Consider the following 27,120-nt stretch of genomic DNA (forward strand, 5'->3'; position numbering starts at 1 on the left):
AGCATAGTTTTGTAGCTTTTCTGTTCATTATTATTCTGTAAAGTCAGAGTTGCACTTTCAGGTGACATATTAAACCACATCTGTGGTGGACTTCAATTTTGAGTTGCACAACACAAAGTGTCTGGACTGCTAGATGGTTTAGTTCTGCCTGCCTCGGTGTCACCTGGGTTTGCTGCTCAATTGTAACAGCCAGTTGCAATAGAATGCTAAGATTAAACATTGCATTCTGTCACAACATCAGACCCATAGCACCCAATAAAATCAAATGCTTTATTTCACATTGGTCAGCCTGGTTTTCAGTTGGTAGATTTGCATACTTAAGGCAAGGTTAATCTTTTCCATGTCCATGTCAACTGGATATTTCGCAGTACCTGAAAGGAAGTAATATTCACTTCATTAACTTCTGGTTATCAGAAGTTAACAGTTTGCTAACTTCCTGCAAGTTGCTGTTTCTTTGAAAACAAAATAGACTGCAGATGCCGAATCTATAACAAAACAAATGATGGAATACTGATTGAACTCAGAGACTCAAGCACAACCTGTGGAGGCAAAAGTTGAAAGTCTAGGTCAAGACCCTACATCAGAATTGGATCAGGGCTTATTTCTTTAATTGGTGCGTGCAATGGAAGATCTAGTTTTTGCCTTGTTCACAGTTGTTGCTCTGGTAAATCAAGTATTGATCTTGAGAGGGAAGAAGTTGGCAATTTTATTCTCCCTCTTTCTATCTATGCCTTTATCTATATTCCATTCTCCAGCAATAGCAAACTAAGTCCAAGATATCAACTCCAAACTGGCCAGGCCCTCCACAGCTTTTATTGTCTCAAACATTTACTAACACTTAAAAATAATCAAAAGCTTTACTAGCATATTTCTAAATCATAGTAAAGAAAAATTACAGAGCATAAAAAAGAAAATAATTGAAAATGTTTATAAATCTAAAGGTTATTACATTTATGTTAACTATTGAATGCAATGAAGTACATTCAGTTTCCTTAAATTTGCCTGAAATGAGTGAAATTGCTGAATATTTACCAGGTCTAAGATAGTCCAGGTTCCAAATTACTTGAAAATGATCCAGATGATCCAAAAATCTGCAGTCCTCTCTCCCACACTATCCTTTTTGCTACGCTTTCATTATACTTGTCCTCTTATTCCTAATTTCACTAGCAACAGAGCACCAGAAGTAATTCAGGGATTACAACCAGAGAGGCCCTGCTCTTTAATCTTGATCCAGTTTTTTGGATCTGTTACTTCTCTTCTTACCTATGTCAATAGTACTTATATGGATCATAACCTCAAGCAGTTAATTTTCCCTTTGAGAAAGTCCTCTATCTACTCCGAGATATCTGCAATCCGGGAAGCAAAATGCAATTTGTGGATTTTGTTTGCAGCCATAGAAATATGTTTGCTTACCTCATAATTGAATCCTTATCATGTCAACTTTCCTAATATTTACCTTCCCACAGGTTCCCTAAGCATGCTGTCCAGAATGTCCTTAGCTTTGTAGTTGCTCCATAATTAATCCATTTGCAACTCCATCTCTGCAATGCAGTCAGGAGCTGTAGTCGGACACACCTCTCAGATAACTGGTTGCTAAGGACTAAGAAAGTCTCCCTAATTTCCCACATAGCACAGGAGGAGTCCAATGGGCCAAGTTCTCCTGCTGTAGACTGATAAATGTGAAGTGCTGCATTTTGGGAGGTCTAAAGAATCAGAAAATGTATCAGGAATGTTAGGGATTTAGGAGATATAGAGAGAAAAGTACATGTCCAAAAATCACCTGAAGGTGGCAGCATAGGTTGAAAGGTTATTGAAGAAGACAATGTGGGTCTTCATTAGCCAAGGTATGAAATATAATATTATGGAGTTCATGATGTAATGTTATAGAATCTTGGATTATGCCACAGCTAGAGGTTTGAATGCAATTCTAGTGAACAAATGAATGAACATGATTACATTGGAGAAGCTGTGGAGGAGAATCTCTCAGGTGTTTCATTAGATGGTATGCTTCAATAATGAGAACAGAATGGATAGGCTGTGTTTTTTTTTTACTTAGTTCGGAGGCTGAGGGACAACCTGATATGAAGACATGTAAGACAAGAGAGTATTTGTTCAAGGTGTGATGTGTGAAGGTTAGAGGAACCAAGGTAAGAAATGTTAACAAAGAGTATGGTTATAATCAGGAATGTGCTCTCTGAGAAGGTAGTGGGTGCAGGTTCTCTTACAGAACTAAATAAGTATTTAAGTAAGCATTCCAATCACCAGGGTCTAAAGGCTACTGTCCAAATGGTGGAAAATTGGTTTAGTATAGATAGGTAACATAAGAGGGACTGAAGTCCCTGCTTCTGTCCATTATGACAATACTTCCTTTTTGTTATTTGCTGCACTGCAAACTGTTTGCCAGTTCCTTACATTTCTTCAGTGATTACACTTGAAAAGTAATTTCTTGACTGTCAGTTTTTCAGGCAGTCCCTTGGGGATGAGATTGGCTTGCATCCAATTCTGTGGGCTCTGAGATGGCTGTTGGGATCTTCAGAGACTGCCACTGGCAAGGCAGCAGATGCTTGATATGGCAGAAAGGTACATAACGTAAAGTTGGTAAGTCACTGAGTATATTTTTGCTGTTTTTTTTTCAATGAAAAGACTCATGTTTTTTGATGCTGCTCCTTCTTCCTTTCTGTTTGGTCGTGGGCCAGGGGTTCCTATGAGTCACCGAAAATGTTGCATTTTCTCAAGCTACTCTGAGAACTTCTTTTAAGATTTTCTCTTAATGGCTTGGCACAGACCAGATGGGCCCAAGGGCCTGTTTTCTGTGCTGTACTTTTCTATAACTCTATCCTTCTGGTGATCTCTTGCCACGATGGAATTCAGAATGGATTACTTGTTTTAGGGGTCTGGTATGGATGCCACTCAATCAAGATAGCCCGCTTAGTCTGATTGGATTTTTAAAACTGCACATGCTGAAAATGTAAAATAGAAACTGAAAATCCTGCGGGTCAGGCTACACCTTTGAGAAGATCAACTTAACGTTTCAGGGCGAAGGCCTTTCGTTGGACCCGATTATGCCTAGCAGGCACCTCGCAGGTTTGAAGTGGCATCATTTATGTTTTTTTCCGTACATTAGCAGAGATTTTAAGCTTCGGGAACGCTATTAATTCTCTTAGGTGGCCTCGGTTCAACTTCACCGTAGCTTCGAGCGGAAAATTGTCCCAAAGGTACCAAGGTCGGAGTGGCCTCAGATGTGACGTCCGAAAACGACGGTTGAAACCTGAGATCCAATCAGAAGGAAGCTGGCGGATATATTTGAGCGCGATTGGGCGCCGCCCAGGCCGCTGGGCGGGACTTGTGCGGCGATCGGTATTTGAAGCGCGAGCTGAGGTGAGTCGCCGCAAGTGGGATGATTTCGGGATTGTGAACTTCTGGGGCTGTTGGGAAGGAATATATACAAAGCTGAGGGCAAAAACCGTGACAAGGACGCCCGAGTTACCTGCGATCCAGGTTTATTTTGTTCTGAGAGGGTATTTTTGCCCAGTTCAGAGCGGACACCTGCAACGTTCAAACTGTCAAACATCGGACACCTGGGGTCATCGAGTGACGGGGCTCGAAGGGCGAACCGAGCAGGACTTAGCTCCACCGCGCTGCTCGTTGAGCAGTGAAGTGAACTTCTGACCCTCTGGAGTTTGAAGGGCAGAGCCTGGCCTCACGATGTCCGCGGACCGCTATTCCTCTTTGGACGAACCGGCCCTCAGGAAACTGGTGAGAGAACAAGGGAGAGCGAGGGTGTGTGTGTGTTTGATCGGCTCTGAGATGTTCCCCGCACTCGGTGCTTGCGGTTCCGTGGTTCTGCTCTGGCCTTGTTTAGTGCTCCGGGGCGGGGGTTATCCCAAGATCCACGATTAGTTTTAGCTGTGAAACATTGAGTGTACCGGGCTATGGAATATGTCGCTGGCGCCCGTGCCACACACTACGATGCTATCGATCCGTTCTGCACCAAGGTACATGTCCATTCTTTAAGTAGATGAAGTAGAATAGGCATGTTTGATTTCTTAGTGTGGCTAGGTGCAAGTTAGGACGGCCTCCTATCTGGCAAGCGACGTGTCACAATTCGCAAAGCAGATCCATAATGACACTTCAATTGTTACATCGCAGTAACTTAACAATGCTTTTGCTATCTTTGGTCTCTAATTCGGTCTTACCGCAGAATGAAGCAGATACTGCAAAATCGTTTTATATATTTGATCCTTTGCTTAATTTTTTGTGTGCAAGGAATCTCTAAATGCGGTTTACGTTTATTCTTAAACTCTCAGTTCTGCTTAAACGTTCAAATAAAATGCTGACGCTAGTTTATTGTGTCCTTCCGCAGCAGATGACAGTTTCTGGACTTCAGCGTCAAGTTTGGCTGTTAGACCAATTAAATAGTTCTTGTTTCCCCCTCTTAACAGTGGTGAGATCACCCAGATACACCTTTTAGTACCCTGGTGTTTTGATCGCGCTCGTGCTAATTTAACGGCTTTCACGTTAAAAATCGATTCTTATTGCAAAAAAAATGCCGTTATTAATGAGAACATTAAAACTGAATTGAAGTTCTCCAGAGCTTGCTACTCATTTCCTTTGTCGTTGGATTTCATGAAGGGTGTCTAATTTTATTGAATAGTAGGTAAACTAAATGCATCTGTACATTCATGTGTATCTAACATCTAACGTTCTAACGGGAGCAGGTGTTTTGGCAATGAGAAGCAAGTGAACGCGATTGTTAAGAACGCAATTAAAGTTCAAAATAAATTTTATTATCAAAGTACTTATATATCACCATCTACAACCCTGAGATTCACTTTCCTCTGAGCATGTGGGGTGGTTCTTGTCATCTACAAAATGAATAGAGGCTACCATTTCAGGTGATGTCATGTCTAATGTGATCATTAGAAATGTGGAATACCCAAATCTGCATGGATGGACACTTTGACGATTTCTTGACATCGAAGTATTATAAAGCCAAGGGTATATATTTTTTTCATAGCGTATATGTCGTCATTATTCCATGCGGCGATACTCTGTTAATTTGCACAGCGCTGGCTGCTTAAATGACCACGATAAACGAATCTCTCGCCCTTTTCTTCCCCTCTTGTAACCTTCGAAAATCTTAAGATTTATGTCCTTCTCCAATGCTGGGTAGATTTCCCCCTTCACTTTTGTTAGCTTTAGCCTTGTCTGCCAAAGATCGAAGTCATAAGCTCTGGAATTTTTCTCCATAAACTTGCCCATATTTCTCTCTTTTATTTTAAGAAAGTTCTAAACCCTACCTTGGAACTTTTATTTATAAATCCTGATTTTTTTTGGGGTCAACTTTTATTCCTCCGTGATAAATCAAACTCCTGCTGCACAAAATAGTGTTTAGGTATCCTTTATGTACACCCGAAAGAACCAATGCTGTCTCAGTTTAACGGAAAATGATACTTCTCTGAAATATTCCCTTATTGTATTTCTGCATGGGAATGTCACAAAAAAATTCCTGCGCTCAGGTTTCTGGAATGAAACTTGATTTCAGAACCTTCTGTTTTAGACATGAACCGCACTTGGTACTTGTGTTCAACCAGCCCTCGTTTTCTTTAAGCAGGCACCGGTTTGATTGGGGAGACGTTATCCATCATCGTACAATTAAATGCTCACAAGAACCTGATGAATGTGGAACAATAGTTTAAAAAGAACTAGGGTCAGTAGTTTGTTGTCACTGCTGTTGTATAGCTTCTCAGCAGAAATTATCTTGCCTTTGAGTAAAGAAATCTCGATTATTACAGGCATTAATTTGTTCAAATCTTAAAATTTTGTTTTTAAAATGAAAAAAATGTTACTGCTATGTCAACAAATGAAACTGGAAAATTTATTTCCTTGAAATGCAAGTGCCATTGTTATATATCAATCATATAATCACATGCCATTATATAATCATTTCTATGTTTAATAAACAATGCTTTATTTATTAAGTAGGTTTTATAACCTTGTCTCCACTGCATCAGGAGGTCTCAACCTTTTTTATGCCATGAAGCCTTGCAATTCACCAAGGAGTCTGTGAACCCCAGGCTGTGTACAACCCCTGTGTAGTTGATCTATTTGCTCTTAGAAAATGATTCATATGTAGCTTTGAGTATAACTTTGTTCTGAATGATCTTACAGTTCAATGCTTAGAAATGCTACTTGAACAGCCTCATGGTGTAGTGGATTACTTGACTTCTTCCCAGTTATATGTATTCTGAAGTGGCAAATAACATAAATGTAGAAACCACAGACTTGCCCATGGGGCAGGAAGTGGTTGATGGACTGGGTAGTTTGTGAAATGATGCATTCCTTCAACCATTACGCAGTACTTCTGTGTTCCCAGGGTATGGTCTAGATTTTCAATACCATCCCAAATGGTTTGTCTCCACTTTGAACAGTCATGGATCATAGATTGCTAGGAGTAGGGTTGTTGCATTTTTTTCAAGGAAGTTTTAAGTACGTCTTTGGATGATCTACTATTCCAAATTGTTAATCTTCTCCCATATTAGAATGCAGAATAGGAAGTTTTAGTTTGGTAAGTGTGCTGTTGTAGCCAACTGTGAATAATTTTGGGTCTCAATGCTGGGAATACTGGATGCTGATGCTGGTTCATTTATCTTCCAGTGAGTTTTGGTTGGATTTTCCAGAGGTATACAATGTCTTTACTAAGGATTACCAACTGAAGTGCGCTTAGAAATAGATATTTATCAATTTATCTAATTTGGATATTAGTATGGCCAGTCCTAATACTATTTTTGCTCAAGAATCACGATCTATTTCACTGTCACTAAATCTACAATATTTACTTTTAAATGTTGCTGTACAATTTGGCTGCTTATCTTGTGTTGATAACTACTGCTGCTTCCATGACTATCGTAAAATATTGTTTTCAAATCTCTTCTTCCCTCTTGCAACCTTTGAAAATGTTCAGATTTATGTCCAATTCTGGTTAGACCTCCTCCTTCATTTTTGTTAACTTTAGATCCAAGTCATAAGCTCTGGAATTTTTCTCCATAAACTTGTCCATATTTTTATCTTTTATTTTAAAGAAAACTTTAAAACCCACCTTGGATAATCTGCTCTAGCATCTCCTAACTTGGTAAAATGTGAAATGTTATTAGAGCATTACAATTAGAGTCTTTTGTGTCTTGAAAGAGGGGTAAAAAGTAAGAAATAGATTTTCTTTAACTTGTAAACATGAGGAAATCTGGAGATGCTGGAAATTCAAACAACAATACACACAAAATGCTGGTGGAACACAGCAGGCCAGGCAGCATCTATAGGGAGGAGCGCTGTCGACGTTTCGGGCCGAGACCCTTCGTCAGGACTGACATCAGGACTTCTTTAACTTGTGTTAAATGATGAAGAATTTCCTGATGATTGATTTGTTCTGTGAGCTTTAGGGACACTCGTTAGTTTGCATGACTATAATTCTTATTTAAACTATGTCATAAGTAATAAATTGGAATGTTTAGTAATATTTCATTGAAAGAAATACTCAGAATTGGCTCAATACTATAAATGTAATGAAGTCGGTCTGTGGGTCTGTAAATTTGGAATGCTTAGTGATCTACCATATAATATTACAAACATTTTAAATAACTCTGAAAAGGAAACACATGAGATATGACTATTTCCTAAATTTCAGAATTGGCACGGTTACCAGTTACATTTAACGTTATTAGTATTTCTGGAAAGGGTAGTAAGTAATGATTAGAATCACATTTTAGATTTAATATTTTGTATCCAGAACTGTAGATATACCTTTTTAGAACCATTGCCTGGAGATTTAAGGAATTTTACATAATTCTTTAGGATTGACCGCTATTTTACTCTTTCAAGGCAAGCGAATGGTGATGCCTTGACTCCAGAGTGTAGGAAACAGGCAAAGTGATCTGCCCCTCAATTATTTTATTTATTTATAGAGATACAGTGCCCTTTTAGGCCCTTCCAGCCCTTCAGGCCATGCTGCCTAGTAATCTTCTGATTTAATGTGAACCTAATCATGGGACAGTTTACAATGGCCTACCAACTGGCATGTCTTTGGACAGTGGAAGGAAGCTGGTATGGTCACGGGGAAAACATACAAACTCCTTACAGGCAGTGGCGAGAATTGAACCTGGGTCATACATAATGTAAAGTATTGTGCCAACCACAATGCTATTATCAAATGACCAAACAGAAAGTGCATGCTGTGGACCTTGGAGGTGGTGGAGGGGCTGTGATGGCAGCACATGGAAAAGATCAAAATTTTCAGTGACCACTTTGTTAAAGAACTGTCATTTGAGAGGGAGATATCAGAGAGTTAATATCAGGTGATAGAACTATTACCTTGCATAGCTTTATTCCTTTAGGAAAAAGCTATTAAAGGAAGTGGTTTGAATTTAAAAGTACAGTTTGTATTTCTCTGAGCAAGCAATTTGTTACAGTTTAAATGTTAGAACATGTTGTCAATTATGTATTCTGTCATGCATATGCAATATCTTTTTAATATACAAGTGAATTGTGGTTGGGGTTTAGTTTGCCAGATACCCTGCTATGTACCTCAGTATAAATGGGGCTCCTTAAAGGCAATCTACCAAAGTCATGGAAAAGATTTTAAATGGAACAGCTGCAAATATAAGTGAGACTTCAGAGGTACAAACATAAAACACCTTTTAGTCTGCAGGAATGTGCGTTTGATTTAAAATGAAGTGTAGTTTGCAGGTTTTAACATGATCGTTTGAAATCTAATATTGCTGATTTGCAATGCAAGCCCTTGTAGGATTCAAGATCATTTATATATTCTGGCATCTTCCCCCTTCCTTCTCAGTCCTGATGAAGGGTCTTGGCCCAAAACGTTGACTGTTTATTCTTCAGGAATTTTTTTGTGTTTCTTTGGATTTCCTGTGTATGCAGACCTTCTTGGGCTTATCATTTATGTTAATATTGTCTGGAAAATCAGATCCAAGATGCTGTGCTAACTGAAGATGGTGTGACAAAAGCAGAGGTAATTTTGTCCCATTGCCAGATTTCACTGAACTACTTGTCTGCAATCCTTTTGCTGTAGAACAATATTGGGAAATGGTTTCTTTGTTGTACTATTCACAATTTATTTGAATCACTCCCTACTCACCCTCCATTCTTTCCTCCAGCTTCTGCAGGAGGCCAACATTTCAGTCATCAATCAGGATTTTCCCCTTTCAGTCCAGCAATTATTGTTTAGGGTTTTCACTTATGCCTTGAATCTTCAATTTCTCTTTTTCTTACTTTCTTCCTTATGCCCTCCAAGCTCATCTTGACCATGAAATTTGCCTTCTGCTCCCTTGAAGCTACTCATCAATTAGAATATCCAGGCAGTCACGCTTGCATGACTTTCTGAGATAACATCAGACTGATTTCATTTATTTAGAGATAGAGTGCAGAATAGGCCCTTTGAGGCATGTCAACACAGCAACCCCAATTTTGACCATAACCTAACTATGGGACAAATGACAATGACCAGGTAACCTACCCGGTACATCTTTGGACTGTGGATGAAACTGAAGCACTCAGGCAAAACCTACATATTCCAATGGGAGGATGTACAGATACTCCTTACAGGGGATGCCAGAATTGAACTCCTACACCCTGAGCTACGCTACCATGCTGCTCGATTATTTTGAAATTATAATGATAACAAAGCTCTGAGTATTTACCATCATGATGCAATGAAATGGACAAATGTTTGGAGTGAAAACTTAAACCTACATGTCCCTGTCATTGATAAGCATTTTTCTTTTGAAGTTAGGGTATCCATGAATCAGTCCTGCTGTAAAATTCCTTATTTTAAAAGAAAAAAATGTTTAATTTTGCATGATGTAACCAGGTTTTTGAGGTAACCAATAACTTGAAAGCACTCTAACCAACATTCTGTCCTTAAATTAAACTAATAATTTTATATATGTAGATTGTAATTCCTTTTGGTAAATGAGAATCACAGGCAGCAGCAGTTTATGTATGTAACTCAACTTTTCTTTGATATCCAGTGACTTGGTTCTGAGCCTGTGTCTCATTCACTTTCTTGCATGACTTTCTCCATATCCTCATTTTTCATTACTGTCCAAAAATTTATTAATCAGAGACTTGAAAATAGTCAGTAGCTAAGTATTCAAAGCACTAACCAATAAAATGCCAAAAATTTGTACTTTTCATGAAGAAGTCCTAATCATATAATCATAAATGATCATTCTAGACTTTCCTGATAGAGAAGTCATCCTTATATCGTCCTTGTCAGTTCTTAGAATTATGGATGCCTCAATGAGATCACTTCATTATAGGTTAAAGTTAATCAGTTTTTGTAGGATAACTTCATCCCAGAGATCAGTTCCAAACCTTGCAAGTCTATTCTTGGGTATGTAGACCATGACTGCACATGGTCACCATAGCTCTGTTTAATTCTTCAGTTCGTGGTGTTGTTACATAACTACTGTCCAAGTACTTGGTCGTAGAAGCTTCTGGTTTGGGTGTGTTGTCTAAGTAGTCTGGAAGAGTAACAGCAGGGTATTTTGGAAAATAGCACAGAGTGACAGTAACTCTGTGCTGGTTGTGGAGTGAATGAATATTTGGGATGGTTACTGGTGTGCCAAGCAAGTGGGTGGCTTTGTCCTTAATGATGTCAACTTTCTTGAGGGTTATTGCCCTTTTCCATTGCAAATGAAGAGTATTCTATCATTCTCCTGACTTGTGCCTTATAGATAGCATCAGGAACTATGTCACTTACGGCAGATTATCCAAGCTGTTATTTGCATATGATTGAACCAATCAAATTTATGTCAGTGATGACTTCATTGATGATGGGAGAGTTGGTTATGCTGATGCTATTGAAGTCAAGGCCGGGTGTTTGGATTCCCTTGTTGCAGATTGCTATTGCCTGACACTTACAAGGCACTCCAGTTAATTGTCACTTTTATTGCATGCAGCAGGGATTGCATCATCTGAGTTAGTGCAAATGAAAACTATGATAGTGCATGTGTATACCTCATCCAAATAGTTTACGGTTCATGTGCATTTTAAGCCTTATGAAATTATACACTGCTCACTTACTTGTTTCTTGCTATTATTAGAAAATTTCTGCTTTTGCTTTTCTACCATTGGCACAATCTTAGATCATTCTTTTTATGCAGTGACTTTGTTGTGTGATCCTTATCAAATGTTTTTTTTTTTGAAAATCCACTGGTTCCTCTCATCTACCCTGTGAACAGCATACTCAAAAAAAGCTCTTTCCTGTGCCAAACATGATTTTGCTTTCAAAAATTACATGTTAGTATGATTAGGCATTTTAAGTGCTTTGTTATGACATCTTAGTGATAGATTGCAGTAGTTTGCCAAGAACGTCAGGGTCTAGAAATCCTTATTTTCTTTCTTCTTTATTAAACTTTTCAAAATAAAGAACTTTCATTCTAAAGCTTTAAGTACTAAATGTTTAAATTATTCATTATTAGTAGACCTACTTCCTTGTCAATTTTTCATTGTCATTGCTATTCAGAGAGATCTCTATGAATTGACATCTGATTGATGTCAAAAAAGCACAAGTACATGCAACAATGATCATGCTGCACCGTCCATAAGGTTCCTGTCTGATTTTCTATCAGAATTCCACTTTCCTACATTATTTTAGTTCCCAGAAAGTACAAGTCAATTGGAAAGCTGAAAATATTTCTCCAAGGAGAGAGGAAAACAAAAGCTGGTTAACTATAAGCCCATTAACTTAACATCTGCTTGTTGCTGGAGTCTTTAATCAAGGAAGAAATATTGAGTCATCTAGAAAAGCTTAATAATCAAACCAAGTATGACATGAATCACGTATGACAAATTTAACCATATAACAATCACAGCACGGAAACAGGCCATCTCGGCCCTCCTAGTCCGTGCCGAACTCTTAATCTCACTTAGTCCCACCTACCCGCACTCAGCCCATAACCCTCCACTCCTTTCCTGTCCATATACCTATCCAATTTTACCTTAAATGACACAACTGAACTGGCCTCTACTACTTCTACAGGAAGCTCATTCCACACAGCTATCAATCTCTGAGTAAAGAAATACTCCCTCGTATTTCCCTTAAACTTCTGCCCCCTAACTCTCAAATCATATCCTCTCGTTTGAATCTCCCCTACTGTCAATGGAAACAGCCTATTCACGTCAACTCTATCTATCCCTCTCAAAATTTTAAATACCTCGATCAAATCCCCCCTCAACCTTCTACGCTCCAATGAATAGAGACCTAACTTGTTCAACCTTTCTCTATAACTTAAGTGCTGAAACCCAGGTAACATCCTAGTAAATCATCTCTGCACTCTCTCTAATTTATTGATATCTTTCCTATAATTCGGTGACCAGAACTGCACACAATATTCTAAATTTGGCCTTACCAATGCCTTGTACAATTTTAACATTACATTCCAACTTCTGTACTCAATGCTTTGATTTATAAAGGCCAGCGTTCCAAAAGCCTTCTTCACCACCCTATCTACATGAGACTCCACCTTCAGGGAACTATGCACTGTTATTCCTAGATCTCTCTGTTCCTCTGCATTCCTCAATGCCCTACCATTTACCCTGTATGTTCTATTTGGATTATTCCTGCCAAAATGTAGAACCTCACATTTCTCAGCATTAAACTCCATCTACCAACGTTCAGCCCATTCTTCTAACCGGCATAAATCTCCCTGCAAGCTTTGAAAACCCACCTCATTATCCACAACACCTCCTACCTTAGTATCATCTGCATACTTACTAATCCAATTTACCACCCCATCATTCAGATCATTTATGTATATTACAAACAACATTGGGCCCAAAACAGATCCCTGAGGCACCCTGCTAGTCACCGGCCTCCATCCCGATAAACAATTATCCACCACTACGCTCTGGCATCTCCCATCTAGCCACTGTTGAATCCATTTTATTACTCCAGCATTAATACCTAACGACTGAACCTTCTTAACTAACCTTCCATGTGGAACTTTGTCAAAGGCTTTGCTGAAGTCCATATAGACTACATCCACTGCCTTACCCTCATCAACATTCCTCGTAACTTCTTCAAAAAATTCAATAAGGTTTGTCAAACATGACCTTCCACGCACAAATCCATGCTGGCTACTCCTAATCAGATCCCGTCTCTCCAGATGATTATTAATACTATCTCTAAGAATACTTTCCACTAATTTACCCACCACTGATGTCAAACTGATAGGTCTATAATTGCTAGGCTTACTTCTAGAACCCTTTTTAAACAATGGAACCACATGAGCAATACGCCAATCCTCCGGCACAATCCCCGTTTCTAATGACATCTTAAAGATCTCCGTCAGAGCTCCTGCTATTTCTACACAAACTTCTCTCAAGGTCCTGGGGAATATCCTGTCAGGACCCGGAGATTTATCCACTTTTAAATTTCTTAAAAGCACCAGTACTTCCACCTCTTTAATTGTCATAGGTTCCATAACGTCCTTACTTGTTTCCCACACCTTACACAATTCAATATCCTTCTCCTTAGTGAATACCGAAGAGAAGAAATCATTCAAAATCTCTCCCATCTCCCTCAGCTCCACACATAGCTGACCACTCTGATTCTCTAAGGGGCCAATTTTATCCCTCACTATCCTCTTGCTTTTAATATAACTGTAGAAACCTTTCGGATTTACTTTCACCTTATTTGCCAAACCAACCTCGTATCTTCTTTGAGCTTTTCTAATCTCTTTCTTAAAATTCCTTTTACATTCTTTATATTCCTCGAGCAATTCCTTTACTCCATGCTGCCTATATCTATTGTAGACATCCCTCTTTTTCTGAACCAAATTTCTAATATCCCTTGAAAACCATGGTGCTTTCAAACCTTTAACCTTTCCTTTCAACCTAACAGGAACATAAAGATTCTGTACCCTCATAATTTCACCCTTAAATGACCTCCATTTCTCTATTACATCCTTCCCATAAAACAACTTGACCCAATCCACTCTCTCTATATCCCTTCGCATTTCCTCAAAGTTAGCCTTTCTCCAATCAAAAATCTCAACTCTAGGTCCTGTCCTGTCCTTCTCCATAATTACATTGAAGCTAATGCTATTGTGATCACTGGACCCGAAGTGCTCCCCAACACATACATCTGTCAGCTGACCTATCGCATTCCCTAACAGGAGATCCAACACTGCCCCATCTCTAGTCGGTACTTCTATGTATTGTTGCAAAAAACTATCCTGCACACATTTCACGAACTCTAAACCATCCAGCCCTTTTACAGAATGAGCTTCCCAGTCTACGTGTGGAAAATTAAAATCTCCCACAATCACCACCTTGTGTTTACTACAAATATCTGCTATCTCCTTACACATTTGCTCTTCCAACTCGCGCTCCCCATTAGGTGTCCTATAATACACTCCTATCAGTGTTACTACACCTTTCCCATTCCTCAACTCCACCCAAATAGCCTCCCTAGAGGAGCTCTCTAATCTATCCTTCCAAAGCACCGCCATAAGATTTTCTCGGACAAGCTATGCAACGCCTCCTCTTCTGGCCCCTCCATCTCTATCACACCTGAAGCAACTAAATCCAGGAATATTTAGTTGCCAATCACACCCTTCCTGCAACCATGTTTCACTAATAGCTACAACATCATAATTCCAGGTATCAATCCACGCTTTAAGCTCATCCACCTTTCTTACAATGCTCCTAGCATTAAAATAGATACATTTAAGATACTCTCCACCCCATCCTCTCTTTTCATCCCTAACAATGCATTCAAATTTATTATCCTTTTCTTTCTTCTCCGCTACATCTTCGGGCTGAGCACATCCCTTCTCCATCACCTGCCTTTCCTCCCTCACACATTGTCTATTTACTTGCTCTACTGGTGATCTAACCTCCTCTCCCATGGTTTCCTCAAATTGATTCCAGCCCCCCCATCTTACTAGTTTAAAGTCTGCCCTGTAGCCCTAGCAAACCTCCCCGCTAGGATATTGGTCCCCCCAGGATTCAAGTGTAACCTGTCCTTCTTGAACAAGTCACGCCTGCCACAGAAGAGGTCCCAATGATCCAGAAACTTGAATCCCTGCCCCCTGCTCCAATCCCACAGCCACGCATTCATCCTCCACCTAATTCTATTCCTACTCTCACTGTCGCGTGGCACAGGCAGTAATCCCGAGATTACTACCTTTGCGGTCCTTCTTCTTAACTGCCTTCCTAACTTCCTATACTCTCGTTTCAGGACCTCTTCCCCTTTCCTACCTATGTCATTGGTACCTACATGTACCACGACCTCTGGCTCCTCACCCTCCCACTTCAGGATATCTTGGACGCGATCAGAAATGTCCCGAACCCTGGCACCATGGAGGCAAATTACCATCCGGAACTCCTGATCACCTCCACAAAACCGTCTGTCTGAACCCCTGACTATCGAGTCCCCTATTACTATGGTCCTCTTTCTTCTATCCCTACCCTTCTGAGCTACTGGGCCGTCCTCTGTGCCGGAGGCCCGGCCACTGTCACTTCCACCAGGAAGGCTGTCCCCCCCCAACAGTACTCAAACATGAGTACTTATTGTCAAGGGGTACAGCCACCGGGGTACTCTCTAGTACCTGCCTCTTCCCCTATCTGCCTCCCGTGGCCCCGGAGTGACCACCTGCCTGTAACTCCTCTCTATCACCTCCTCACTCTCCCTGACCAGGCGAAGGTCATCGAGCTGCAGCTCCAGCTCCCTAACTCGGTCCCTCAGGAGCTGCAGTTCGGTGCACCTGGCGCAGATGTGGACGTCCGGGAGGTTCGGAGACTCCAGGACCTCCCACATCCGACACCGAGAACAACAAGCTGCCCTCACACTCATACTTCCTGAAAAACTGAAAAATAACAAGAACTAAAAGATAAGCCTACTGTGCCCTCTTCTGCCTAAGCCCCCTGAGCCCAAGCCCTACACTCTGCTCCCGGCGCACTCCGCTGCCTGCAAACGAAGCTGCCCGCTTCTTAAGACTGCGTACTTTTTATATCTTCCCTCCTTCCCAGGCCTCCTCACGCGCCTGCGCAGTCCCGCCTCTCAGAACTCCGATCTGAGACGCAATTGGACAATTTGAAAATGGCTGCCGCTGCACTTCCTCTCAAAGCCTCGCTGTCCTCTTCCAAAAGAGAACTACCTCACTCAGTCTCTCCTTTTTTATATTTACTGTTCTTCAAGGATGTAACAAGCAGAGTTGAAATAACAAGGGAAATCTACGATGTAATGTATTTCTTTTTTTTCAGAAGACATTTTAGAGGATGCGTCAAAAGGTTGATGCACAAGATAAAGCTCATTGTTATGAGGAAAGTATACTTGGCAATGATTAAAGACTGGTTTTCGTATAGAAGAGTGAGCTGTAATAAACTTGTCTTCTTCAGATTGGCAAAATGTAACCAGTGAAGTACTCCAAGGGTCAGCTTTTAGCTATCAATTACTAACAATGTACATTAACAATCTGATTAAGGGAGCAGTGTGTAAGGTTTCCACATTTGCTGATTATATTGAAACAGTGGCAGAGCATGTTCTGATGAAGATATTTGGATTCTGCAACTGGACATAGATGGATAGAATGAATAGGCAAACGCTTGGCAAATGGAATTTATGTTCCTCCTACTGAAGTCCACATGTTTGCATATTAAAGGCTGATTATTATGTAAATGGAGAAAGATTGAAGATGAGCAAAATTCAGAGGATCTAGGTGTTCTTGTGGACAATTTACAAAAACTTAGCAGACAGGTGGAGCCAGTGATTAGGAGGGCAAGTAACAGCTGGTCTTTATTCTCAGATGTTTGGAGTTTAGAACTGGGAAATACTTATTTCAAAACTCCAACTCTCTTGTAGTAAAGGTCAATTGTAGAAGGAAGTGGCAAGCTCATACCTAGAGCTTTGAAAGGAAGGTGATTCATTAAAAAATGTGGACTATCAGATACAGATAGCAAAGCATGGATGAAACAATGAGGAACCATCAACTCACGTTTCCTTGTGAGTAAGTGAAAGGGTGGTAACATAGACTGTACTAAAAAGGATGCATGCAATAACATTTATGCCTATGCTAATTTTCAACTAAATAAAAATAGAAACTATAGGTGCTGGTAATCTGGAATAAAAGTTAACATTTTAATTTAAGATGAATTTCCATAACCATATCTCAGTAGGTAATTATTGAAGGTAAGATGGCAGTGCACTCAGACACTTTGGGTTTTATGGAATCAACCAAAAGTGTTACTGTCTTTAAACATTTTTTACGATCGCAAGACCCTAGTGGACACTAAGAACTTAAAAGTTCTGCAGATCTACCCTATCACTGAGTTGCCTGTTGGCAGCGAAACTGAAGGAGCTGGACTTAGTGTGGACCATGATGCTGCCTGCGACAGAGGTGTCAGAGTGGTTGTACAAACGAGGTGTACAGTCTGACAGTAAATGATCATCTCAGTCACTTTTCTTGTGCAAGACTCTGTTGGACACTGCTGATGTGGAATGTTGCAAATCCAATTCATCGGTTTATTGGTGAACTGCAGGGGAGCTGTGTGGCCTCAGTCGCAGTGAGGACGAGACCTCAAGCTGTGGTGTCACCTGTTTGCAGCCGCCCGGGGGAGGTGTTGGAGGCAGGTGCTCCAGTTCAATTGGTGATGCACCCCAGTGTTCACTCAGCAGAAGACAAGCTGAAGTGTGTTCAATTGCAGACTGCTGCAGCATTTATCAACTTGGGGACTTTGACTATACTTTTTATGTTTGTGACTGCATTTTACTGATTTCTTGTATGTGCTAGCTATCTTATATGTGCCTTGTGCTGTACATGTCTGCTGGTACTGTGCTTCGCATTTTGGTACTGGAGTAGCGCTGTTTCATTTGGCTGTATTCATGAGTATTGCTGTATGGTTGAATGATAGTTAAGTTTGAACTTGAACTTGTCAGGCTGTGGAAAGAAAAAAAACAAATTAATGTTTCAGATCGGAGCCCCTTCTTCAGAACTGGGAAAGAGAAACACTTTTTTTTAGTCGTAGGGAAGTTGGAGAAGGGAAAGGAGAGCAAAAGTAATATCTTCAATAGCATGAGACCAAATGAATTGAAATGAGTTAAAAGCGCACTATACTGTTTTATCTGTGTTTGTGTTGCTTTTAGCAGGGCTGTGGACCTGTCCAACAGTCAGACTATACCAAAAGTAAAACAAATGAGCAAAAATCACAGATGGATGACTGACAAAAATGGCAAGTTTTGATACAGATAGTATAAAGAAAGTGAGTTGTCTAAAGTTGAAGAATTTGACAATGAGTCTGGAAGACTACAATATGCTCAGGCAAGTGTGATGTTTGCCAAGATTGCATTGGGTCTTATTGTAACAGTGCAGAATGTCACAGGCAGATATGACAGAGTGGGATTGTAATTTAAAGTAGCAGGCAGTAGGGAGCTCAGACCCCCAATACACTGAATACTGATGCTCAATGTTTGATTCATTTAGTGTAGAGGTGACCACATTCAAATGCTAAATCCATTATAGTAGATTGAAATAAGTTTAAGAGAACTGTCCCTTTACCAGGAAATACTCCTTCCTTGAATGGTGGGAAGGGGAGAGGTGAGAGGACAGGTTTTACTTCTGCAGTTGCATGGGAATGTGCCATTAGTGGGGAAAGAAGAATGGACGGAGTTGAGAATCCAGTTTCTAACAAAGAATTTGGGAGATATAACTGTTTTTCTTTCCATAATGTTGCCTGATTTGTTGAAAATTTCTGGCACTTTGTTTTTATTTTTTTATTTCATTAATCTTTGTTCCGTCTATTCCTTTGAGCAGAGCTCAACATCAAATTTCAGCAAATATAACTACAGAAAGATTGAGCTTTATTGAAAATAATCAGAACAATGTGATTAGAAAAAATAAACTATATTGTTACCAGTTCTCATTGGAATAAATTGTACTTGTAATGATTGAATTTGTCTTTCCTGAAAAAACTCTCATTCCTGCGGCCCAAAGAGAATAAGCAAACATTGGCTTTTCACCTCTCTCTATGAAGTGCTGAGCTGCTAGCATGCAATCAATGGCCTTATATGGATAAATGGTTTTGAAAAACAGATCTAATTTAAGCTAAAACAGTCATCGTGCATCTGTACTGCCAAGAAGTTGTGGATTTAAAGAAACACTGAAAATGTTACTGATGTTACATTTTCTTCAGGACTGTCAGATGTGGTTTTTCATAGCACATAAAAGGGATCAGAAGAACATGTATGCTTCAGAAGAAAAGTATTTGCAAGACAATATATATTTTTTAAAAAACAAAGTAGACCCACAAAATTAAACTGAGTGTTGAATAGAACATTTTTAAAAAAATGCAATTTCATAATATTTACAGTATATATTAAAGTTAGCTTGGTGCTTAAGGCCAAATCTGGAATATCACATTGTTTTTAATGTTCAGAGTAAAATGTTCCCACATGAAGTTAGATATAACATTACCTGAAAGTTTCAGTTAAATGGTGGAAATATTTATTTGAAAAAGCTTAATTTGAAATTAGTCATATAAACTTATTAAATGAGATTATAGAATGTTTACCTCCAAAATGGTAATTTCATGGCAATGTTATAGAATTGCCTGTCTACAGTTAGGATTCCCCAACTGACTAATTTCCCATTTGGCAAATCCAAACTGAACTTCTGTGAGAAGTTGTTGCTAACCAAGCACTGTTGATTAACTCTTCCATCACTTCTCACTGATCAAGGTTAAGCTAATGTGTCTTTATTTTCTTAAAATATGGTTTCGGTTTACTTTTGATCTTAAATATCTATCTACTACATTCTATGTAAAATAATGTTTTAATAATTGTTTTAGTCTTGTACATTTTTGTTACTGACCAAACGAATTCAAGAATGTACAAACGTGTATTTGGCATAAATTATTGCACAAATTGGATGCTTTTTAACCTCACCTTCTGTAGAATCAAATGTCACCTATAGTATCAATTTATCTTCTCTGAAAAAGAACTTATTGTTGGTCTTGATTTTGTAAGAAATGAAGTGAGGAGATCAAAATTATCCAAAAGTCTAACCTGAAAGCAGGACTTTTCCATTTCTCATTAAATTCCAATGGAAATCAAGACAATGGGATCAGTAAACAATTAGTTCAGTAAATCTGGTAAAGAATGAAGTCATGGTTAAGTTGGAGTAGGGACAACACTCTCCCCGGCATGCACAATCTATAGAATGCATTGCAGCACCTTGATAGATGCCTTAGACAGCATCTTGCAAGCTCATGAACTCCACCAGCTAAAGGTTCAGTGGCAGCAAAAGCTCTGAACAGCACCACCTGGAAGTTGCTGTCTGCCATCCTGAATTGAAAATGTACCTTCATTACTTCAGTGTTGCTGGGACAAAACCATAGAACTCCCTCCTAGTAGAGTACCTCAGGGCTACAGTAGTTCAAGAAGGCAGCTAGCTACCATTTTTTCAATTGCAATAAGGGATAGACAAATAAATGCTGGCTCAGCCTACATGCCTTGAATGAATAAAAAAAGAGATTGAATATCTAATGCAACAAACCTAAAATGCTGGAGGGACTCAGCAGTTCAGGCAGCATCTATGGAAATGAATAAACAGTTAATGTTTCGGGCTGAGATCCTTCTTCAGGACTGAGAATGAAGTAGAAAGTCGCCAGAACAAAAAGGTGGGAGGAGGGGGAAGGAGGCTAGCTGGAAAGTGATAAGTGAAGCCAGGTGGTAATTTTATTACTTCCATTAAGTAGTTAAGAATAAATCAATACCCATAATTTTGATTCTAATTACAGTTTACAATATCTCTAATACTTAGTACTTGGAAGGAAGAAAGGTAGACAAATGAGAAAGTACAGTGTTTAATTTTGATGGTGGTTGTTGGTATGGTTAGTTATGGAACATTGATGGTGATGTTTAGGGATGGAACAAAACACTTTCAGATTATCATTCCAGCTTTTCTTTCAAGGAACATTTAACCTTGACTTATTGTTCCTTCCAGTGGTCCCGTATCATGAACTCTTTATTTAGTCATCAATTCCATTCTAAGTAATCTGTTTATAGTAAATTTCCAGTGTAGAAAACAAAAATAAAATCACTTAATTACTTTTCCCAAAAGAACAAAAAGAAAACCTTTGAACTTTTGGACAGCAGAAAAAAGCTATTTAATTAGTCTGCTCAGAAAAATCATGTTAAGTTTTCAGTATTTAATAATCCATTTATTCCTGGCCTTAATGAATAATAGATTGTTCTATAAAAGTGATTAACTTACTGAAATATTGTAAATGGGGTATTAAAAGTAAGGAGAAAAATTGAGTCAGGATTTCAGCCTTAATTTGAATATAATGTAGTTCAACGTTACTCAAAAATTGAAGGGATTTGAAACTAGGGATTTAATAAAAATGACATTGACCACTCATGATAATGCATGAACTTTACACAAACACCACAAGAGCAGGAAATGGAATTGGTCCAGCAAGTTGAGGGTAGAATGGATTTCTGATAAGGAGCCAACAACAAAGTAATACTACTTTAGCCTACTTAAATCTTCTGCCTTTCTTTGAAAACAATTCAATAGTTAAGTGTCTCATCCTAAGCAAATATTTGTAAGCAAGCTTCAATAAAAGAACATAACTTAATGTAAAGGAAATTATTAAAAAATGTAGATGCTAAAAATCTGAAATGGAATTCTGGAATTGATGTAATGGACATTAGTTATACTGATTGATCCTCTTGTTTGAAGGTCATGTATGTATGCATAATTTTAATTACTTGCATGTAATGTGTTTCCACCCCAGGAATTGAAATCAGAATCTGGTTTAATATCACCGGCATATGTCATGAAATTTGTTAACTTTGCAGCAGCAGTACAATGAAATGCATGATAAATATAGGGCAAAAACTGAATTACAGTAAATTATATATAATACTTTCAAAATTTTTGTTCATATTAATTCCATACCAGGTCTTGTTGCTCCATTTTCACCCTCTAATTTGTCCTTTAGTTTCTTTTAATAACAAGTGCCTAAAAATTGAAGCAAACCTGTATAACAAAATTAATGCAATACACAGAAAATGCTGGTGGAACACAGCAGACCAGGCAGCATCTATAGGAAGAAGCACTGTCAACGTTTCGGGCTGAGACCTTTCGTCAGGACTAAGAAAAGATAGTAAGAGATTTGAAAGTAGGAGGGGGAGGGGGAAATCCAAAATGATAGGAGAAGACAGGAGGGGGTGGGGTGAACCTAAGAGCTGGAGACATGTTCCAAGGAAGGTTATATGGCTGTAATAGCGGGTCTGGGTCAAAATATGATCGAAAAGTTGAAGGGCCGAAGTAATTATAGATGGGGAGCAGCGAGAGAGGGTTTCACTGAACTCCCGTCGAAGAGAAGATTTAAACTTCTTCAGTGTAGGCATCTCTGGCAGAGGCTTTGCAGTAGTGAATTTCAAAACGCAAACTTGAGGAAATCTGCAGATGCTGGAAATTCAAGCAACACGCACAAAATGCTGGTGGAATGCAGCAGGCCTTATGCTTTGATAACATTTTATTTTTCTATATTTATTTGATAAGCAAAGCTAGGGCACAAAGTAGATTTCCTCCTGTAAAAAGAGTAAGGTGGAAAGTAAGAGGAAACCTATCGTGGACCGATGACTTAGTATTTCATTAAATATCAATGTAACTTTGCAACAGGAAATGCAACACCTGCTAGACAAATAAAGTGACTAGTTAGAAATGAAGACAAGGAAAGCAGGATTAAATAAGGGTCGTACAGCACCTGTATAGAGAGAAACTAATTTGACATATTAATGTGCTCTTATCAGAATATGAAAAGGTTAAAAAAAACATGTTTTAATTTGCAGTGAAGTGGAAGAGTTGGGGAGAACAAAGGGAATATCTGTGCGAGGGTGGAGGCTACAAGACAATAACACCAGGCGGATTATTTGTAGCTGATCTGTCTAGAAGACATGTAAATGGAAGGAAATGAAAAAGGACAAAGGAGTAATAGTCTATGAGCCAGGACGCAACATTTGGGCCACCGGTACTATCTGGGGGGAATAATTCTTAAAGTGATTTTTGGCAAGGTATACACCCCTAGTGCTAGAAAATATGTGCTAGCATTGTAGTGGTGGTAGCTTTCTGTGTGGTAGCATCGGGTTGCACACATATACAGGATGTGACACTGTAAGTGCTTTTGCAGGCAAAGGGAAGACAAGTGCCCTAAAACTTCTGACCAGCAACAGGGAAACTCAGGACACATTCTTAGAGTTGGGTCAGCAATGGGACCTCTCCCCAGAACTGATGGACAAACTGGAGGCATTTACATGTCTCCTGTATGCCCCAAAAGCATTGACCACCAAGGTCAATGAGCTCAGTTATCACCTTTTCTGTGCCAAAAGAGGTGAAATCAAAAGTCATCAACTCCCACCATGCAAGGACTGCTTAACAAAACATGCACAGCGAGCCAACTACCCGGCTGATTTATGGAGAAAATGTTTGGAAAGGACCCACAAGTGCCCAGCCTTGTTGATAGGGGATAGAAGATGGAGAGAGAAGAGGAAGCTGAACAGATGGTGGTGCACTGGATGGAAGGCCAGCCAGCACCCGATGCCGTCCTGGATCTACTGGCCTGTAACTGTCCAAAAAAATGTTCACTCCCAAGATGTGTGTGTGTTGCAAATGGCCTCAGGTGTACTGACATGTGTCGACTGGCAGACTGTAAGAACCAGGCATCCACCTCAAAGAGTTCGGATGAAGATGTGGAAGACGTGAAAGACTTGGAAAATTATTATGATTATTAATAAGTTATGAAAGTATGGAAAACAAAGTATGGAAAGCAGTCTTTGATTAAGTATATTCATTTTACAACCAAATGGGGCCTAGGTTATGGTCATGTGGAACCCCACATTTGAATTATTGTACTGTTATTCTGTATGCTATGACAAAAGCTTAAAATTGTTTTGATTTGATACAACAATATGGAAAGTATCATGACATTGATATAACTCCAGAAATCTCTCCAAATGAGGCTTTTTACCTTTGGGGGGGGGTGATAATTTTCTGCTGTTCTGATGTTAATCTGGAATATATACAAAAAGTGATTACTTATTTGAATTCCTGAATAAATTCTCTAGGGTTTTTATTGACTTTTCCAAAATAAACAACAGACAAATATTTTTCTAAAAATGAAATGATTCACTCTACTGAAATTGGGCACTGTACTGCGAGTGCCACCAATGACATAGTTTTCAATGTAGAATTTTATAACAACATTTGATGAAAAGTGCTTGAACTCAGCTATCATTGTGACAAATTTCAATGTTGAGGGATCACTAATGCTGAAATACCACTAGGTTGAATATATATGTTGTACTTTATATTGGCCACTTTTCAGAAATGCTTATTTTAGGGTAGTGTTATAAAATGATGACACACATAAAGCTACCACTGGTGCAATGCTATCACATATTTTCTAACTCTAGAGATGTATACCTTGCCAAAAATCACTATGAGCATTATTCCCCTCAGATGGTACCGACCAGCTCCACTGGTTCATAGAATATAAGAAACAAAACACAATATTGCATGGTGCAAAATTAAACACTGTAGCTGCAAAAAAATGCAATAAAACAATGTTGAAAATATTTGATAAGTGAGGCAGCAATTGTGGAGAGATGGAAATATAGCTGAAATTACAGGCCATCCAGTTCTGTTGGGAACTGGAAAGTTTGGTTTTCTGAAATTGTTGAACTCAAAGTAAAGCCTTAAGGGCTGTTGCTTGTCTAGATGGAAGATAAGGCACTTACATTGGACTTTGTTGTCTTCATTAGTGTCTGAACTTTTTTTCTTCATCCATGCTATAAATTCATACCTTGGCTTAAAGCCTCACTGCTTCTTCCAATTTCAAGAAAAGATTGCCCTGATTCTCGAATTCTGTGCTTTACATTAACTTTTTTTTTTAAAGGTTAGTACACTTTGAATTCAGGTTGTGTGACTGTCGACATCTGACTGAATAAACTGCCAGGGTTGGAATTGTCAGTTGGAATATGTTTCCCTAGTATTAGATCTCACAGCTAGAGTGGCTTGTAAAGTTTCCCTCGATATCCCCCTCCCATGTACCCCCAATCTGCTTAGACTACAGTCTTTCTAATATGATTCAAACTGCTTGCTAATTTCAATTCCAAATGAATATGGTTCAAAATATTATACTGATGGATTTTCTGTCAGGCGCTTTACCCTTTTGATCTTCTTCTGGTCTTGTCACAGTGCAAATTTTTGATTTGTCAGCTGAATATGATTGTGATTTAAAAAAATTAAATCTAAATTTAACTAATAAGTCTACATGGCGATTTTTTTTTTTTCATTTGGTTTGGTTATATAATGTTGGATTTAACAAAACAGAATTGGTGATGTTATTTATAAATAGATAATATATTAACTTCAATACTAATTTAATTTACACCACTGAAGGATGTTCATCATTTAAAATGTTGAAATGCAAACTATATAACGAAGCTAATAAATAAAATAGGATTACAGGATTTGCTCTTGAACATTAAAGATGCATTCTTTGCCTCTTAATGTTGAAATATATCTTCTGGTATCCTGCAGGATACAGGTGTAGCTGTCAGCGCTTGGAAGGCTCGACAATACACAAATCTTTTGCCTATCTTTTGCATCTTGTATTGATTCAGCAGGAACCTCTTCTTCAATATTGAGCTCTCCTTAGTGTAGCTTCCTAGTGAAATCTTACAGCCATTTCACAGTGAGCAGCTTTTATTATTGTCAATATTAAAGTCCGATGAATTCACACACTTGTATAGTTGGAATAGCAAGATTGGTACTAGGGCCTAGAATTTGGGCCTGTTCATGTACCCATCACTTCACTTGCAGCTATCAAAAGTGAAAATGCAGGAAGAAGCCTTCACTGGAAATAGCACACTTTAGTTAGGTTATTAGATATAACTATATATAATAGAGTATTATAACAATTATTATAATATATGTAATTTGACACTCTGTGATACAAGATACATATCTCCAAACTCTGTTAAATCATGTGAAAGCAAAATACATGTTATAATCCACAGCTCCTGAGTGTTCATTCCTGATTTAATGCACTTTAGAGCCAGATAATTGATGTAATTTGTATTATATTATTAGTAGTAATAAATCAAAACTGCAATTACAATTCAAATCACTATTGATACTCCATGCTTAAATCTATGTTCCTCTGAACTTTCAAGGGAATAATATTCTGTGTGATGTTCCAAAATGCTTCACAGTGAATGAAATATTTAAGTGTATTCAAGTTTGTGATTTGGACAAAGACCATCTGATATGTGGATGGGTAGGTCTCTGATAATGGTGTTGATTGACTAATAAATGATGACCAGGAAAGGGAAGATTTCCTTGTTGCTCCTCAAATGGACCTATTGGATTTGTTGCTGACAATTACTTTCTTGGCTTCAGACCAAACAAAAAACTGCATTTCCTGCAGTACAGAACTGCCTTAGAATTGCAAAGTTAAAATGACAGCCTGATTATACAATCAAATCTCGAGGGCAAAGCATAGAAATGTTACTGTTGATAAAAGATTTCCACATGAGCAAAAAGCATGCTTTTGCAAATACAGTATCTTGCATAGCAGGCCGACGTATAAACAATAAGCCCTCATGTCATCTGAGAAAACACCCAAGTGAAGCAGTTTTGTCAGATGTGTCAAATTTTACATACCTGCTTGACAAGTAGAATTAAATATTTTGTACAATTGGGCAATTATCAGATTAAAATTTAAACAAGTTCCCAGAAATCAGGTCGGGGTGGGGTGAAGGAAATGAATACAGTATTACCTCAGTTACACCCAGGAATGCTGGTGGGGGGAATGGGGTTGAAAGTCTGGCTTGGTATGGTAAGAACCTGAAGAATGAATAAATGTGGAGAGGTGTTACGTGCTTGGAATGAAGTTTATGATATGAAGGAAATGGAATTACAACTCAAGTGACTAATGCTACTAACTTCCAGCTTTTACCCTGTGACTAGCAGCTTGAGCAGGATATTTTATAGACAATAGGTGCAGAAGTAGACCATTCGGCCCTTCGAG

At 38.8% G+C, this 27,120-nt stretch overlaps 1 protein-coding gene across 10 annotated transcripts in view; it reads left to right on the forward strand.

Moving 5' to 3' along the window:
• The first annotated feature begins 3,366 nt into the window (after window positions 1–3,366).
• The window catches only part of smtnb (smoothelin b), a 299,570-nt gene continuing 275,816 nt past the window's right edge, over window positions 3,367–27,120 (forward strand). For 6 of the 10 annotated variants that reach the window (XR_009515412.1, XR_009515411.1, XM_059987982.1 and 3 more), the window contains exon 1: window positions 3,372–3,756. Coding sequence is in view for 8 of the 10 variants with exons in the window: in XM_059987982.1 (XP_059843965.1) it covers window positions 3,706–3,756 (51 nt within the window). In the remaining 2 variants the exon portion in view is untranslated. Of the gene's footprint in view, window positions 3,757–27,120 lie in introns of all 10 variants that reach the window. The other 4 variants (XM_059987983.1, XM_059987984.1, XM_059987987.1 and 1 more) reach the window with 3 other exon arrangements.

Source organism: Hypanus sabinus, chromosome 13 (genome assembly GCF_030144855.1).
Source record: "Hypanus sabinus isolate sHypSab1 chromosome 13, sHypSab1.hap1, whole genome shotgun sequence".
Classification (NCBI taxonomy): Eukaryota; Metazoa; Chordata; class Chondrichthyes; order Myliobatiformes; family Dasyatidae; genus Hypanus; species Hypanus sabinus.